This window comes from Meleagris gallopavo, chromosome 2, assembly GCF_905368555.1.
Source record: "Meleagris gallopavo chromosome 2, MGAL_WU_HG_1.1, whole genome shotgun sequence".
Classification (NCBI taxonomy): Eukaryota; Metazoa; Chordata; class Aves; order Galliformes; family Phasianidae; genus Meleagris; species Meleagris gallopavo.
Window position 1 is genome coordinate 24,640,146 of NC_139405.1, and position 18,295 is coordinate 24,658,440.

The 18,295-nt window shown below is 34.8% G+C and overlaps 1 protein-coding gene across 1 annotated transcript in view; it reads right to left on the reverse strand.

Moving 5' to 3' along the window:
• Positions 1-96: 96 nt before the first annotated feature.
• LRPPRC (leucine rich pentatricopeptide repeat containing) overlaps positions 97-18,295 on the reverse strand; it is an 88,228-nt gene continuing 70,029 nt past the window's right edge. The window contains exons 31-38 of the mRNA XM_085219350.1: positions 15,929-16,017; positions 11,913-12,117; positions 9,684-9,823; positions 9,385-9,500; positions 6,676-6,750; positions 5,199-5,283; positions 1,893-2,035; positions 97-604 (exon numbers count right to left, since the gene is read on the reverse strand). Of these exons, the coding sequence (XP_085075476.1) occupies positions 548-604; positions 1,893-2,035; positions 5,199-5,283; positions 6,676-6,750; positions 9,385-9,500; positions 9,684-9,823; positions 11,913-12,117; positions 15,929-16,017 (910 nt within the window). The 3' untranslated portion in view covers positions 97-547. The remainder of the gene's footprint in view (positions 605-1,892; positions 2,036-5,198; positions 5,284-6,675; positions 6,751-9,384; positions 9,501-9,683; positions 9,824-11,912; positions 12,118-15,928; positions 16,018-18,295) is intronic.

Below are 18,295 nucleotides of genomic sequence, written 5' to 3' on the forward strand. Positions count from 1 at the left end.
ATAAAGCTTTGACACACAAGCTAGCACAGAACGTGAAAGTATTTTGTCTTTGTGATATCAAACCCTACAAGATAATAACAGGAGGTACATTGAGGAGAAATCTAAAAAAAAAGTGTTTATTCTCTGTACAGATACAGATGAATCCAGATGATGACATTATTTACCCTCCCACTTTCACTCCCTACTACATTGACCAGGCAAACAACAACATAGGATAACACAGTTCACTGACGTTACAGTTGCACACCCCTGTGGCAACTTTCTTGATATACATATATTTGGTGAGTCAACAGTAGTCAAAATACAGTTCAAGTTATAGTAGGTCACACATCAAATTAGAAGTAGCCCAGAAAGCAGCATAATGATATTTCATTACAACTTTAACATGAAAAAGCAACTATTAACGACTTTCCATTGGTTACAGCTATAGAAAGTGCTGTTTTAACACAGTATTTATATTAAAAATTACACAGAACAGCATGCTTTTTTTTTCTTGAGTTTTTATTGAATACTTAATTTCATAAACAACTAAAGCATAAAAGACCGTTTATGATGCTTCCAATCTTCTTTTCCTCCATTCTTCCACATAGAATTTGAATGACTCCTATAAATAGAGTGGAATAAACAAGTTCAACGTTATTTCAACTGAAAAGTTACTAATTCCGAACAAAGTCATGTATCTTGACAAAAGCAAAATCCATTACTCTCTGTCACGAAAAACTAGATCTGTATTGAAGTCTGTATAATTAAGAGAAATATCAGGGAGAGAGAATAAAAGGAAAAGGAAAACCTTGCCAAAAATGCACAATGAAGCTTCTATTACAAAATGCAATAATATAATCAATTTCATTTAAAAAATGAAAATACTTTTTAACTGCAATCTGCAGTTGTGCCAAAAAAAAATTCCAAGCTGCTTTTAAGCATAAAGTTGTATTTGAGAAAAAAATGCACGGGGAAATCAGAAGATGAATCATTGCAGTGACTTTGAAAAATGTTATTTTCATTAACTACATGTAAGAAATAGAGACTCTAGCTTTTAAATAAAAATTCATATTTCAAATTATGTCAAAGCTGCTGAAAAAAGGCAGCTGTTAACAGGCTAAAACATTTCGAGTCAATTTCCTGATTCTTTGTAAAAAAGAAAAAAAAATCACATTTCTCATGAAGCAGTATGGACAAACTAGATATAATCAGTTCTTCAGAGAACTACACAAAACCACTAATCTTAAAGTATAAAAATCAGCTAGCAGATGGCAATAAGAAGTTTGAAAAGAGAGAGAAAATAAAATAAGTCATTATTTAAGACTTTCCTTGAGATGATACTAGCAGACTACTAGTGAAAGGAATGATGTGAGAAGTATTTGCAGTCTTGACAGATTTAGTGTCATGCCATTTGTCACCCTCAAACAAGACGTATTTGCACAGTTGCATGCATCTTGGCAAGGCAACCAGAAGTAAAGCTGCCATACAAAAATAATTCTTCCAGTTCTAAAATCCCATCATACCAAGACAGCAACTTGTATTAGATATAAAGCTAGCAATTAATGAAAACTAAAACCCATTAATTGTTTATGAAATACACATTCTGTAAGCCTTTAAAGTTCACGCACTTAAATGCCCAAGGGACATTTGATAAACATACACCTGTAGATGAATGCCTGATAAGGATCAGGCAGTTTAAACATAATAAGCCCCAAGAGTTTTATTTCCCCAAGTCAAATCCAACTCAAGATTACTACAACTCCTACAGCACTCAGTACTTCATACATTATTACCTCCTTTGAGGAATCTCTGCAGAGATTTAATCCCTATGTAATTATTCATGCAATTTGCTTTATTGACATTGAAATACACAGTTCTGTAGATCTATTTCTTAATTAGGAAATACTCACAGGGGGCTCAGTGAAAGGGACAGGCTCTCCTGCTTTCTTCAGAAAAGCTGCTAGAGATTTCAGAGATAGCTCAGGCAGCTGTATATTCTTTTCTTTCGTTTTCTCATACACAGCCTTCACAGAAGCAACGTCTCCATCTAATTCTGAAGGGAAAAAGAAATAAATCAAAACCAACCTTCCCCAATGGTGAAAAGCTCCTCTTTTCACTTCTTTCCATGAAGTCACTCATTCCTATTACTTCCCAAGACATATTCTAAGTATTTTAATATACAATATTATTAACATTCTGTTTTTTTCATATTTCACTGCAGTTCTCATATGAAGAGAATACAACAGAAGGCCGTTCCTGCCTTCCCTTTTATCTGAGGCTGGATGAGCTTCAAATTCCTTCAAGAATATGCTGAAACCACGGGGGATAGGAGCTGCCTGCAGTGACACCACTCTAAGACGTGAGACACAAAGTCATATGCCTCTTTTGGAGGCAAATGACACAAAATAAAACAAGAGCTAAAATAAAAACCACTAATGTTCAGCTTCTAAGAACTCTAAAACATAACTGTTCTCTTAAGTACAGGCAGAATATTGTTACAGCTACACGCACTGGCTATGTAAAAACTGTAACCAGAAGGAACAAATAGAAGGGCAAGCATTCATTCTACAAAAAAAAAAAAAAAAAAAAAAAAATCCATTTCATAAGCGGAAGAAAATTTTTGCTGATCTACTAACATTATTATAAATGTTAAGTGCTTAGATAACCAGTAAGATTTTTCTGCATATGACATAAATGGCATCAACTGCAACAGGCACTAATTAATCCATTCTTGATTTATCTAAAGTTCTTACTGCTAGCAGCTGTAGAACAGTGAAGTGTATTTTCCTTATTCTGGAGTGAGAGAAGGGAGAAACATGGCAGTCCATTTCCATTGACACACACTTTAATGTAGACTTTCCTGTTGCTCAAATCTTTGCTTAAGCAGCATAAGGATAAAATTAAAGAAATTAAAGCAGTCCCCAAGAGTTTAATTGTTCTCTGCAGTGTCCTAGTAGCCATACAACAACTCCTAGCAACTTGTGAAGAAGAAAACCACTGCATCCAATAATATATTTTTTTTTCTGCTTAGAAAACTCAAGTATCTGCAGTATTGGATGCTGCCTCAGCTCTTGTTAACATTTGGAGTGACATCCTCACAAACATAAGGGCTACAACAGTAGTTCTTAGAGCTTCAAATATAAGGTTAAAACTATGCAGAAATTGACAGCCTGAGTCTCTTTCTTATGAGAAAAGCTTCCCACGGGCCAATGGCTGATCTATTTTTTTAACGTGGGAGGCTAGTGCAGAAACTGCAAGAAGCAGTGCTTTAATAAAAGTCTAACAGAAATTGTTAACTTCCTATCTCCTGAAAATAGAAATATTTATTGTACGGGAAACAAAAAAGATAATACTTACACTGTGTTTAATGGACCACTCAAATTAGAATGGAATTTTGAATATTTCCTTATTCTAGAAAGAATCTAGTGGTTGATCACATTTCAAGGCAACGAAATGCCTCTTTATTTGTTTGATGGTAGATCTGTGCTACATAACCAATCTTCTCTCAGCTGTTCTATCATATCTTTGATAAACTCACAAATATTTCATTTGTCCACTTATTTTCATTCTTTTCTTTCCAATTAATTTGAAATAACAAGGATATGGCTAGAGAATTATCTGTTTTCTAGAAAAAAGGTGGTACTGCACAGCTAGACTCAGTCCCAAATGAGGAATAATGTTTTGAATCTCAGTAACCGTTATTTAAATAAAGATGATTTTTTTTAAAGATATTATTTCTAGCCTTCTGGGCTAGAATACAAGTTAAGTGCAGCCTTCTAAATTTTTGTGCTAAAGGTTTCACTGCTGATCATTTAAACTGACAAATGAAACTAACATAACCCACCACTGTAGAAAATATCAAAGACAAAAGAGAAAGAGTTAAGGGTAAGAGATAGCTAATTAATGTGAAACATGTACAAGTCTTTACATACGTGGTGGGGAAAGAATACAGTAAATACTTCACTCTCTATTTCTTTCCCAAGTATCCAAAGATAACACCTTCCGTAGTTAAACAGAAAAATGGAATAGATAATGGAATAGTATCCTAAAATGACTCATCCAGCCCAGCAGTGCAACAGTAACTGATGTGCATGGTTTCAAATGATATGAGACTGGAATCAGTGTCTTATACAAATGAGACAACTGTATAGAATAATCTGGGAACAGCTTTTAATTGTGCAGGAATCGAATGCCTCCTCTACAACTGGTTATGAATCAGCTATGTCTCACCTAAAGAAATGACAGCAACCATCTTTTCATTTACGTGTAGCTTTGCATGTTAGATACACCCTAACCACTGTTTTAGGTGTTTAGAGCAAGTCTTAGCTCAATTGCTTTACAAAATGAGAACTCCACAAAGTGATTAAAATACAGTGAATCTTGTATGCCTTTAACACTATACTTTGGATTTGTTTTTGAAGTGTTTTGCTTAAATATTGCTATTTAATTCCTGTGTGATAGACTGGAATGAGAGGGCTTCTGTCATTATACCATCTTGCTTGCAACACAAGTGAAGTGTTTCCGCCTTGTAATAAAACTGGAGGACCATACTGGAGTCCACAAAGCAAAGAACATGCAAGCAAGCTTCCAACTGAGTTTTGCCAGAGAGGCGATCTGTGCTGATTTCTCACGAGCATTGCAAAAAACTGTATTTAAGCAACTTGATTCTTAAGGCTGTTTCCCTCTGATTTCAACAATAAAGAGATTAGCATTTGAAATCAACTATTTACCTAAATCCAAATGAATTCATCTACAATATTAATTTTGGCTAAATTAAAGCACTAGCATCAGCAAAGTCATGGCATTGCACACTACTGATAGATCTAATCACTTACGATTTTGAAACATACATAAAAGGAATGAAGAGATATGTTTCATGAAAAAAATTGGATTCGTTTTAAGAATCATTCATTTTTTACAGCATTTCTCTTATTCATTCAACAAAGCCCTTACGTAGCCTCTTTTTAACAGTTTCCTTTAACCAGTTCCCCATGTAAAGGAGCCAAGGCTTCGGTCTGCTAGCTGTTTTCCCAGTCTAATAGCTAGGTCCATACCATAGACACAACAAACTTACAGTCCCCCTTCCTCCACCCTCAGAACCAAATAAATGTTACAACTTGAACAATGCAGATCCCATTCCTCTTCTGAACATTTCCAAGATATTTCTGAATACCTCGTGATTTGTTTTTCACTATAAACCAACTCCATTAAATTACCGTAACATCTTAAGAGGTGACGGTATGCAGTTTCCAAATCTACGTTGTCAGGAATCAGTTCTAGAAGCGTCTCGATCTTCCTTGCCTATGAGATTTGAAGCACAGACAAAAGTAGCATTAAATGCAAATAAAATTGCCAAAACTAAAATAATTATTTGAGAACTTTTCAGTGAAAAATAACTATAATGATTACAAAGAATTGATTGCTCAATTGAATGTAGACATAATATTTATTTTGCAAATTTCTGCATATGGTTATGAAATGGATAAGGAAATCTGGTAAGCAAAATGATCAAACTATGGGATCAAAACTCAGATTTTCAAGACGACTTGTTTTTGTTTTTATTTTTTATTTTTTGAAGGAAGCAATTCATGTACTAATGAGAATATGTCAGGATTTCAACCAAACTAAAAAAAGAATTCAAACCACTCAGCAGCCTTCACTGACCTACAGGTCAATGGTAGCTATGATCAGTGCTTAAAAGTACTCAGATCGCTGACTAATGTGCTTAAAATTGGAGCCTCCCTCCCTCAACCTCTGACTCCAATTTCAAACACTCAGATCTTTAAAAAAAAAAAAGTATACAGAAGAGACCTCTTTATCACATAACTTCTCTTTGTTATACAAATTGCAGGCCAAAAGTTAGAAAATTTCAAAACTTCTGATTTCTTTCATGGACACCAAAAGATTGTATTAACTGCCATCATTTTTACAATAGAATTTTTAATCTGTAACTGAATCTTTAATAGCAACTTCCACAAAATAGAAATACGCATTTTCCCTTGCCTGAGAATTATTCTTGTTTTTGTACTGTTAACTGTTTCCTGATACTACTCTCCTATGGAAGAAATTAAGGTGTGGCTGGTCTATTGTTTTCTGGTTTCCTTTTTTCATATTACTTGGAAGGAGAACATACATGGAGAGGAGGGACAGAAGTAGGGAAGGCACATAGCATATGTGAAATTACAAGGAATGAGCACAAAGCCAGGAATCCAAACAGATGCTCAGACTAGATACATGTACAAACCACTAAAACAAGTAATGTGAAATGAGTCTTTTAGTGCAAATACAGAAGCATTTAATCATTAGAGAGGGGCTGAGCCTAACTTGCATTTGTATTCTATAACGCAGTCAACAAAATAAGTACGTTCAGGTTGCAATACAGAACTGAGTAGCACAATAAGAAAAGCATGAAATTCGTAGTATATAAAGTACGACATCAAAAACGCACAAAATTTCTGAAACAACAGAAAAATATTAATTATATTCTCCTTTTCATTATGCTTCATAAAATAAACCATTCTTTCAAATGTGCCTGGCTCTGCAAATTAACATTTTTTCCCCAATCTTGAGAAACCTCATAAAGCAGTTAATTCTGAAGTTCAAGATCCAAAATATTTCCACAAAAGTTGATTAAGAAGTATGTACTACATATGTGTACACTACCTATACAATGATAAACATGAAAAAATATACCTGTCCAGGCTTAGTTGCTGATTTAATCATATAATTCACAAAAGTTCTCTTCTCCTCAACTAATCCACCACACCTCTAAAAAAAAAAAAAAGAAAGAAATAGTTAATGTAGCTGCCATGAGTAGGTTAGCGATTAAAATAAATGACAAAACTTGAGCATTTCCAAATGCAAATGTTTAAAATTATATTTTAATACATATTACCTACTTACAAAGTAAATAAATGACAAATAAAGAAAAACCACTGCATAGAGGAAACAAGTTCATTTCATCCACAGTTTTGGTAAACATTTCTTTTAAAATCGTAGGTATAAAGTTTGTTTAAAACAAAAGGGGAAAGAATTAAACTAATACTTCAACGTACCACAAAAACGAGGTTTAGGACTGCAAAAGAATGAAAAAGAGAAACACTATTCCTCTCCAATTATACTGCCAAGCATTCACAAGTGAGCTAGGGATCATAAGGTTAATTATACATTTAATAAGGTGTCAGGGAGATAACTGCTCGTTTCTTTATAAAAATTAAAATGTACAAAGCAAGTTCTCTTTAAAGTATAATTACCTACACTTAAGCATACAAAGGACTGATTTCAATCTCTCTATTTTATAAAAGGCTTTCACTGCAATAGACAGTGTTTGAGGGAGAGAGAGAGAAGCTGAACTTAAAAAAAAGTTGAGACAAAAAATCAAAAATCTATTTTACTTGAGAAAGGAGGGCAAAACAACGTATACAAGACAATACTTTAGCTTATGCTCCTCAGAGGTGCCAGTCTTAAAATTCCTACAGTGCACAGCACTACTTATAGTAGTATAGCTGTAAGGTATAAGTATTCAAATGCCCAGGAAGAGAGGTATTGTGCATGTGAAAATACACGTTAAAAGAATTTCTACACTCAGTAGGTTAGACATCTTCAAACGAGAAATTTTGCTTTATTCCATAATGAATGTACTACATATGCAGTGCTGTTTAACAAGCTATTTAAAGTGCAGGTGAAAAGTTGAAGCTTTATTCCATCAGAGAATCTAAAACAAAAACGTTGGCATCCATGTACTGCTCTGACAAAAATTTGCTTCGTAGTCATAAGGAGGCAAAGCATTTATGGAAAAGCTTGCAACACTCTACTGAATAAGAGCTCTGACAGGAAAGAAACAGTCTACTCCCAGAAAGGTGTGGGTTTTTGTGTTTTTTGTGTTTTTTTTTTTTTTGTTTTTGTTGTTTTTTTTTTTTTAAGATTGTGGTCTACTTTCCATTTTCCAAAAGGACAGCAAACAGTGGTCAGTGATTATTACTATCTTCTGGTTTCCTATTAGTCAGCACTTGATCCAGAATAACAGTCAAGGATTTTTAACACAACTTGAGTTATCTCCATAGCATATGTAAAATTACGTCATACATGAAGTTTTCAAAACAAAATTATCCATGAACGCTCGTGTAATATGAAGAATTTCTAAAACTCTTGTCTGAGATATGGCAAACAGAATGTTATTTTCTAGCACATTGCAGGGCTCTGAACCTAATTCCAACAGTTGGATACTGCTGTACTAAAAACTTTTAGGAAACTTAAAGAAATCATTAAAAATAATTGTTTGCCTTTATTTTTGAAGATGAGTAGCTTTTACTTAAAAACGCGAAAACCTATCTTCAGAAATGCAGGAATAAATTTTCTCCTTTTAAATTACTACTCAGACAGCCAATTGGGCAAAACAATAACAATAATGAAATACTAATATTCCAGACAGGACAATTTTCAAATAATACATCTCATTCTGTAGCAGAAATCACACTGAACACACTTGTCAGCATGTTCTTCCTCTGAAAAAAAAAAAAAAAAAGTCCTGGAAAATCATAAAGCATTCGCTGCAAGAAGCAAAACAGAAACACAGCTTAAAACACTCCTCAGTTGGTGAGCAAATAGTATTCACCACCAAGAGCTGGTAGCAGGCCCCCATTTGAGGTACCCCAAGTAGACAACAGCACCATGTGGCTGTTGGACTGCTGGGAAGAAGCTGGCTGACTGAAGTCACCGTTCAGTCAGCGCTCAGCAACTAATGCTCATTTTGCCTCCATCTTGGCTCTGTCCAGCTCTGCCAAAACAACATGAACACTGTTGTCGCTCCCTGACAGCTACTAACCGGAGCTGAGATTGTCTCCCAGAAATAAGCATTTTTTTTTCAGTGCATGTGCGACACTCAAGTGAACAGAAAGTCATTGAGCTCTTAATAAATCTTGAATACAGCCTGTATATAAATGTTATGAAAACAAAATTATCAAGGTGACAAAAAGCAAACACTGCCCACTTCTACTTTGTGAACTGTATAGCTACAAGAGATGTATCGGGTTTACAGTACTTAAGAAATTATGTGATGAATAGTAAGGAAACGGTTAGCAAGAAGCAGCGCTATTTAACAAAAAACTTAAGAAAAAAATATTTGTTTTGGGTGGAATTTCATGCAATATACCCGCCTTCATTTCCTTCAAGTTGTTAGAAGACAAAAAGCTTTCTGACTTTCAGCACCTCCTGCTTCTACTAGTACTAGACTGTCTCACGGTTCAGAATCATTTAACTGTGTTATTCATGCTGTAATTCAAAAGCATACTATACATATACTGTACACATAGTATTTGCCTATGCTACACATCTCTTTTTCCTAATTCTTCTGTTTATCCTTGAAGAGCGCTATGCATTCTGTACCTCTTGTTATGTCATTACCTGTAGTAGAGATCTGGCATCATCCACTCTGTCTGCACTGACATATTGAAGGAAAAGATCTGTGACAGGTCTGTAAATTCCAAACTGATTGGCTAGTCGTTCTGCCATCACGCCAACTACAAAATGATAGAAAATATGCGGAAAACAGAAAGGAAATAAGGAAATTCTTTGATTGAAAAGACACTTTTGTAAACTTTAGTGGCGTGATTTATGCTGACGGAGCAGATTTTACATGTAATAGCTCTTCTGTAGCATCTCTGGCTAGTCAGAATATTTAAATACAACTGCAATTAACTTACATTTTTCCAAAGCTGGCTCTAATCCTTTCTCAGACACCTTTCGTAACAAAAAGGAAATATTTTTGACAGGTTGATCAGGATCCTGTGCACCAGAGATAAGCAGAGGCTCAAGGTATTCCACTGCAGCATCAAGGTCATTGCTAGGAAAAAAAATATTAAACTGGCTTGATTTCGGAAATCAAGATTTCTAAACCTACAGAAGCAATTATATTTAATTTTTTTTATTTTTTCCATTAATGCTATACTTCCCAGGAATGGCTGATTACCTACAACTTCATTCAGATATTGTGAAAGTGAAGCCATTTATGACTGAATAGATAAATTATCCTGTAAGTCAAATTTTTGAATTACCTTTGACCTTTAAGAACACCTAAGTAATTTTCTTCCCTAACTTAACAAAGAAGAGTTCTAGTTAGCTGCTTTATGGAAGTGTTCCGTAAAACCAGAAGATAAAAATCGAAACATTAACAGCATCTGAATAATTAATAAAGACAACGTACGTATTTCTTTATGCTATTCAATTAATTATTTAGGCAACTCTTCCCATTTATGCTTTTTTGGATGCAAAAACTGATACTAAATGCCATCTGGCCATTACCTTTGCCTAAACGCTTTCATCTTTAAGCACAGTATAGAGAATGCTAATTAAATAATGTAGGAAGTATTCATTTAAGTGAAAGCTGTACTTCTAGCATTTTTAGAAGTTCATATGACATTTCTATCAGTCCACTCTAAAAACAAATTTATTTTAGAAAAGAAATCAGAGCACGATAAATGCTTTTAGATGAAATAGAAATGTACCACATTTGAAATCTATGAAAAATGCTTTGAAAATGACATCAGATATAATAAAAGTACTTGTAAGAACTTTGCAGTTTTTCATAGTTCGCAAGGTGCAGCTGGCAAGATACATAACAATATATAAGGCACTTGTTATTTATGCCTCTGCTAAATGTTTTCATTCAGCTAAGCTAGATTTGGTATGGGAGAAGAAAAGTTGATGCTGCTTAAACTGTATCTGCATATAGTGATTTACTTACTGCTTCTGTAGCCAATCTGATGGAGTTTATGAACAAGTAATGACTTTGCAAACCTTAAAAAAAAACACACAGCTTTGGAGACCAGTCCTGAACTACCTCTCCTCTCTGGATTGTTTTAATTTTGGAAAAAAAACAGTTCACTCCTATTGTGTGCTAATGACCACTTGGATCTAAGTATTTACAGAATTCAAGTTCCTTATGATTTTTCAGTGGCTGAAAACAGTGAGCTTACTACTGGAACCAGCTTGCAGAGTTCTCCTTCAATTTAAATCATCTTGCTTTTCCAGACACTACAGTAAATATACTGTCTAGTCTGGCATGCCCAAGGCAATGAGGTATCTCTTACACACTACACAGTTATTTAGCTATTAGTCAGAGGAGCTTTATCCAATGAAAGCGGTTTGAAATAAAAACAGAGGATACGTAGGCTTTCTTATCTGAAAGTTCATAGTACTCACTTCCCATAAAAGTGCTTCTCTCATACTGTTTTAGGAGAAGGATAAATTCAGTAGAGTATCATTGTATCCACTAAAATAAAAATGCTACACAGAATAATACTGAATTAAACATTTAAATGAAAGAATAATCCAAGTCTGGGGATAATTGACTTAATGGAAAGTAGAGCCTAGAATAGCATAAGAGATAATTTTTCCTCAATTTTTCAATATTGAAAAAAGTGTAGAACTACCCCACAGAAACAGAACTGGGCTTTATGAACCCATTTTAAGGGCCAAATTTCCCATTTTAAGGGCCAACACAATCATATTTTATAATTTCAATTACTGGAACAGGTTACAGTTTTTGTTTCTGGTCTGATATAATGTGCATAATCTGCATATGCAAAGTTCCAGTGTTTTTGTACATACTGATGAAGTAACTCTATTTGACATGCAGATTTTATAGAGATCGTGAGCAAACACCAAGTAGAACACCTCGTGTGAAGTGCTAAGTATCAAAGCTAATTACACCGAAGACGACCTTATGATTTCCCAAACATCTCACAGCCATCCCTGTACTACATTAAATGATTTCCAAATCCCAAACGTATCTGTAAAATAAGATCAGAACAAAACTGAACAAACACAGTACTCAGCCTGGGTTTTTAACATCTAGGATAGTAAGAATGGAGAAAAAAAATGAAATTGAATATAAGTGATTTTTTTCCAGGGGAAGTCCTAGAAACACTTACTTCTGTGTGTGAGCCAGTGCAATAGCATTAGAAATTAGGGAGGAAGATAAACCAATCGATTTTGTGATGCTTTCCACCATGTTTTCAAGTGCTTTTAAGTTCCTCAGATCTCCTTTCATTGCTAAAGCCTGAGTAAGTGCAATAACTGCTGGTCTAGAAGGCAACAAGCCACTGTCAAGCATTCCTTGGAAAGCAGCAACGGCATCTAATGAATGTGAAGACATATGAGAGATTAAATTCAGATCCTAGTTCAGAAGATAATTATGCTACTGGTATCATTAATCTTACCTTTTTAGAAACTTGTACAGGAAACAATTCTTGTGCTGATGCAATGCCCCCAAAACTATGATATAAAATTATAACATCTACACAAAAAACTTTCAACAGCACTGTAAGATACAATACTTAAATATTTGCTCAATAAAAAAAAAACATTAAAGTAAGATTGACATTTAATTATTTTATTTTACTGCAGTGATGTCACGCATCTTCTCTTATGACCCTGAAGTCAGAATGTTTGTGGTTTGCTTTTCTCCAAACAAGCTATAATGAATTTTCTTTAATGGAAATAAAAAATATTGCATACTTAAGAACTAAAATTTTATTTGAAAAATTACTTCACTATTGAAATGGCTTACATCTAGTATTTTAAATGTACACCAAAACTTTAAGTGTTTATCAGCAATTGTAAATAAAAGCATGTGATATGCTTCCATACAAGAACAAAAAACAAACTAAAAACTGGACTGTTACCTCAAGAATTGATAAAATGATAGCAATCACCTATGTTAAAAACACCCCCAAATCAGACTTCTGTGTGTCTGTCACAAATTCCCACAGCCCAACACAGATGCAGTCACCCTCATTTGTTCAACAAAAATTCACGTCAATTTACATTATAGATGAGCAAAGACACAGAATGACATGCCCCTCTGGTAAAAATCTCTTACTCCTTACCAGCAGAGGCAGGATTAATCACAGATAATAATTATCATACCAAGGGATAACACTTCTAACATAACATACACCCACTTGAACTTCACAGCATTAACATTCCAATTCAATATGCAGGTACTGCAGAAACCAAATATTACCTTTTACAAGAGAGGAAGAAAAAACATCCTGTATGCCTAACCTTCCCTCCCATCACATTTCCCTTCTGACCCTTTTTTTTTTCCCCCCCCCCTTTCTCTTTCTCTTGTATGGGGAAAATCAGAGGCAAGACTACCGAAATCTAAAAGCAAACAACACACCACACATGTAAAGTTCATGTTGTCTTCTGCCTCTAAGCGTGGACCTCCCTTAAGCTTGTAGCATGATCAGCCTTCTTGGTAACAAGGACAGAGAAAGACTTGGAAGGTGCATGTATGCAACACTACTTTTCCTCCTTAAGCAAAAGCACTCACTACTAATCTGAATTCATAATGTAATCCCTTTACTTTTCAGTACTTAAAAGCAGCTAACCCTGCTTCTGAAAGTCTACCATTTACCTTTTAAAAACCTTTCCTCTATGTTCCACAAATTCCATACCACATTACTTAAATTTTGACTCTTAAAATAACCTGAGTTCTTGCTGGAAGATATTAAAGCTATTTTGAGGATACTCAGGGAGCTATGTAATTTATGTAATTTATATTATTATTAAACTGTACCACATTATATAGTAAAGAAAGATGGTGAACTCTCTGAGGAAGTGATAAAGCATGCAAGTTTCACAGAAGTGAAAGCTCAAGAGGTATGTCTGCCATCACAAGATACAGGTTAAATTGAACTCGCTATATTAGATTTCAAAAAGACTTTGCTCTGAAATTGTTGAGCCTTAGAAAGTGATCAACATGGTCCAAACATTTAGTAGCTTGCATATTCAAGGTTTCACTTAAAGAGAAGTAATTATCTTTAAAATAGAAACAAAGATAAATTCTAAACATTCTAATACACTACAAAAAAAAAAAAAAGCTCATTCAGTGCACAAAGGAAAGGAAGATAAAATAGTGCATGCTCATGCAATTCAAGAGACTTCTTGAAAAACTTTCTATTGTGTAAAGGGTAACACTTCCGGAGTATAAGTAGTGAGAGGTTTGAGGTGGAAAAAATCTAGGATTCTAGCTGAAAAGAAAGGAAGATGACCTCAAAACAGACATATCAGTGATATCTGAAGAAGAGTAGATTTGGAGGTGTAGTATTTAGGATTTGGGCTGGCAAAACTTAGCGTTATACCAGAGAGAGACAAAAGATGAGAAGTATAAAAGGACTGCTTCTAAAGTAATGCCTCACATCTTATTACATTGGCCCTAAAACTCAGAGTCAGATGTTGGTGTTACATTAGAGGTAGAACCTTCCCACCAATATTCCACTACATTTTGTTGCCACGCTACAAATGGCAGCAGAGAGACAGTATGACAAAATGATATCTGCAATACAAATGCACATGAAAAAAGCACGTGTCATTGAAAGCAGCACTCACTGACATTCTTCAACACTTGCTGAAAATTTATGGAGACCAAACAGTGGATGTGAACACAGAGGGGCAGTGGCTGGTATGTTTCACAAGTGGCAACAGTGACAGTGAGTCACCTCCACTGGTGGAGGGTTTTTTTTTTTTTTTTTTTTTTTTTTTTTTTTTTTACAAGTATGGCATGCAGGCTCTTGTTCATCATTGGTAGTCACCTCCATGAGAAGTGCTTTTTCAAACAGAGAGCTCTGTAGCTGAGAATTTGCTTCATCAAATAGTGTTATTGTGCCCTTTGTATCTGTTTGTTGGTTCTATGGAAATAAATAGGAGACACTACTTTCAGATGACCGACGTAACAAAATCAGGCATAGGATTTAGGTGAAGGATTTGAACGCTGCAAAAATAAGACTTGCCAACGCAGCAAGTAAGCAATAGTGTTCGCCATATATACTTCAGTTGATGACACCAGGCAGTGACATCAGACTGAAACAGGAAAGAATCTGAAATAAGAGAAGTTAATCAGCTGCAGGAAAGAGTGAAAAAAGTATCTAAATGCTTATCCTGAAGTATTTTAATATGTCCAACATTACATGTATATGGACTACATAGGCATGCAAAGAAAATAAAATTTACTGATGGCACAATCAAAAACGCACCTTCTGTTATGCCTTGTGGTATGAAAAACATCAGTGTAGTATAAATTTTTGTACGTAACTGCCCTAATGCTTCAAGAAATTGTTGAAAACATGCATTTTACTTGCAAAGGTGTAAAAAAACAGCACACTAAAACTGCACAGTTGCACAGTTCTCTCTCACAAGAGTCCTGCTAAACAACTGAGCATGTGAAATATATTGCTGCAGAGCGGAACACTCTAGGCTGCAAAACTACCAATGCTGAGAAGTAAAATAACACAACTTTGAACTTGACCCACCATCTTGCTGTATACCCTCACACGCTCTTCAGCCACCATTTCCTTTTCTATCACAATTGTTACTTTCTTTTTAAAGTCAGCCTTAATATTTGTTACTGTTGGTACTGAGAACTATTAAAAAGTATTTGATTAAGTTTTTAAATCAATATTATAATCATTTAGTGCACAATCATGCACATTTAACAGTCAATTTAACTCATCCGGTATCTCACACAAGCACCACAATATGCAAGAAACAACTGCTGGGAATTGTTTCAGATGCTCTAAAGTATGTTAATTTCCAAAGCAAAATGACTTGTGCTGTGAATTTTAACGCACTTGAAAGCCTGTACTTTCTCTCGTTCTGGAGCACAAATTTTGCATGTCTGAAGAGCTGTGATTCATCTTAAGAAAACCCATCTTGTGTTAAATGGAATGGAAACTGGACTAAGTGGTCAAATGACAAGTACATTCATATTCAAGCTGTATTATAAATGCATGTACAGTAATTTACGTCTCTCAGCTACCACAAAAGGCTCTTGATAAGCAGGTAATTTGCTAAATGGACTCCTTTATCCAAGTATTCGAAGGGCGTTACAAGAAAAATCTGCAGAGGCATTAATGTGACGTAAAGGTCAAGCATTGTGACATACCTTTCAAATAATCCCGCCTAACTTGCGATATGATGAGGAGGCTGCTGGCAGCACTGTTCAGTGTGAAGCCCTTGATGTGGGTCTCAGCACTAAAAGAAGCAGACATTTAGAAAGGAATTACTGACATGCTTCTGATACGATAATAAATGGTTGAGCACCAAGGTGAAATTATAAAAACTACTGTTCGTATGTTAAAAATATTGCTGCAAAATATCGACCTGGAGACAGCTTTTGTGTTATCCTGTCAATGGTTATAGAAGGATAATTTTTTTTTGCATTCTGACAGATGACAAAGTTGGAAGTGAGCAACAAAAGAAACAAAGTACAAGATTTTTTTTAAACAATCGGTTCAGATTCTTGAATGCTGACATATTAGATGACTAAAATAACTGCATGCCCTGCATTGTTCTGTTGTATCCTAAGCTGGATACTTTTTCTTCTTTTTTCAATAGTCACCATAATTATAAAATGTAAAACTATTCTTTCAGCAATAAAAATGAAACATTTATTTTCAGCACTGTATATTTTAAACATAAACTAAAGCATATTATGAACTAACACCATATCATTTGGTTGATTAATTTTCAAATTTCTGTCATCTAGATGTATACGGTTTTTTAAAGTGAACATACTACATTGCTACCTTAGCTGTGTTAAAATTGCATTTGGCTTATCAATTCTTTATCTCTGATAATACTGCAGTTCATATACCTGCAGTAAAGAGAATCTTTAATAATAATGCTAAAGCTTTTCTATCACTCTGGAAATTAGTCAAGAGAGGCTAACCAGTCTTCACATTCATCTTACATTATAAAATTCCCTCCCTGTTCCTCAGTGACGTATAGCCACATTTTTAATCTATGAGGATAACTTTACAAATGTTCATTTCTAGATTACAAAATCTCTACACAGAAAAGGGGGGCATTGCCATTTACCATATCAGCAATCAAGATAAACCTCACTGATCATCTTGTGGCAAACAACTGAGCAGCCTACCTACTTGAACTTATAGGCTGAGCGGATTCGGAGGTAAGCAGGGTCATTGCTAAATTATTCTCCTCAATCCCAAGAAAATCCTTCGCATAGTACACAATATGACTATCCTCTCAGTCACTTTCAGCCTCCCAGGCTCACAAATGCAGTCACTGGACTCAGGATTTTCTTACTCTCCCAACCAATCCTCTTAATCCCTGCCTAAGCACCCACAGCTCAGTTCCGCCTTTTTTTTTTTCTGCCTTTGTCCCATCTGTCAAAGCCCTTAAGTCAACAATTCATGCATGAGACTGTAAATTACACATAACAAAGGATTTACTTTCTCCAATCTTCCAATCTTTAGTGTGATTAAATAGATGTTAGCTACTATTACAGAAGTAATCCATCATTCCCATACTCCTAAATTTCTATTTAAAACTTTAAATAAATGCAGTAAATATTCCTGAAAACTGCCAGATTGGCAAAGCAACCAGGCTTGGACTGACCAACAGATCAGTAACCTCCTGGGTTGATTTCTGTGTACAAGCGTGCGTTTTATTTATTTCCAAACGCAGAGCAAGAGTGCAATTTCCTTCTACCACATCACCACCATCTCATTAAAGTTTCTCAGCGCTGTTAACAGCAAGGAAGTTTTAAAATAATCTAACCTTTTAAAATGCATGAATTACTTATTTTGTTGTCTATGCTAATACTCATTTAAACTTCTCTACACATTATTTAAATTTAAAGTTTGGCTACGAGCAGAGTAAAAAGAAAAATACGTTCGCTTATACAAATGATGATGGCTTTTGTGTATCTTATGAAAATATTGGGAGTTGCACAAGTTTCAGGCCACTGCACACGTTTAGGCTTTGTTGGAATAATCTCTTTGTAATATAAGGTTGGTAAAATTGCCAAGCATGCAGAAATGTGTGCGAAACATACACATCTGCTATTTCAAGCCATGTGCACACAAAATCACTTCCTCTATTTCAGTGAATAATTTAAAAACCAACAGACATTTCAAAATGCTTGATAAAAGCATGACTTAATTATTACAAAAAGAGATACACAAATAAACACTGTAAACACTGCTAATAGTAAGCATTTTCTGTCTTGATGTAACAGTGAGCTGTTACAGGCTTTTTAGAATGTCATTATTTGGCATTTCTATGCTACGAGATTGAAAATGAGAGCTCTGAAAAGCACAGTGATTATTACTGTGGTTGGCTTTGACCAACATCTCTTAGTAAATCACGTTTTCCTTTTTCCTAGGCATCTTGAGATTCAGAAGCTTCATTCCTAAAAACACACTTCAAACTTCTTCAGTCTTTAACATTTTTATTTTCTGCATTTTGCATCCTTTTAAGGATTACCTAAATATCTTATTATCTG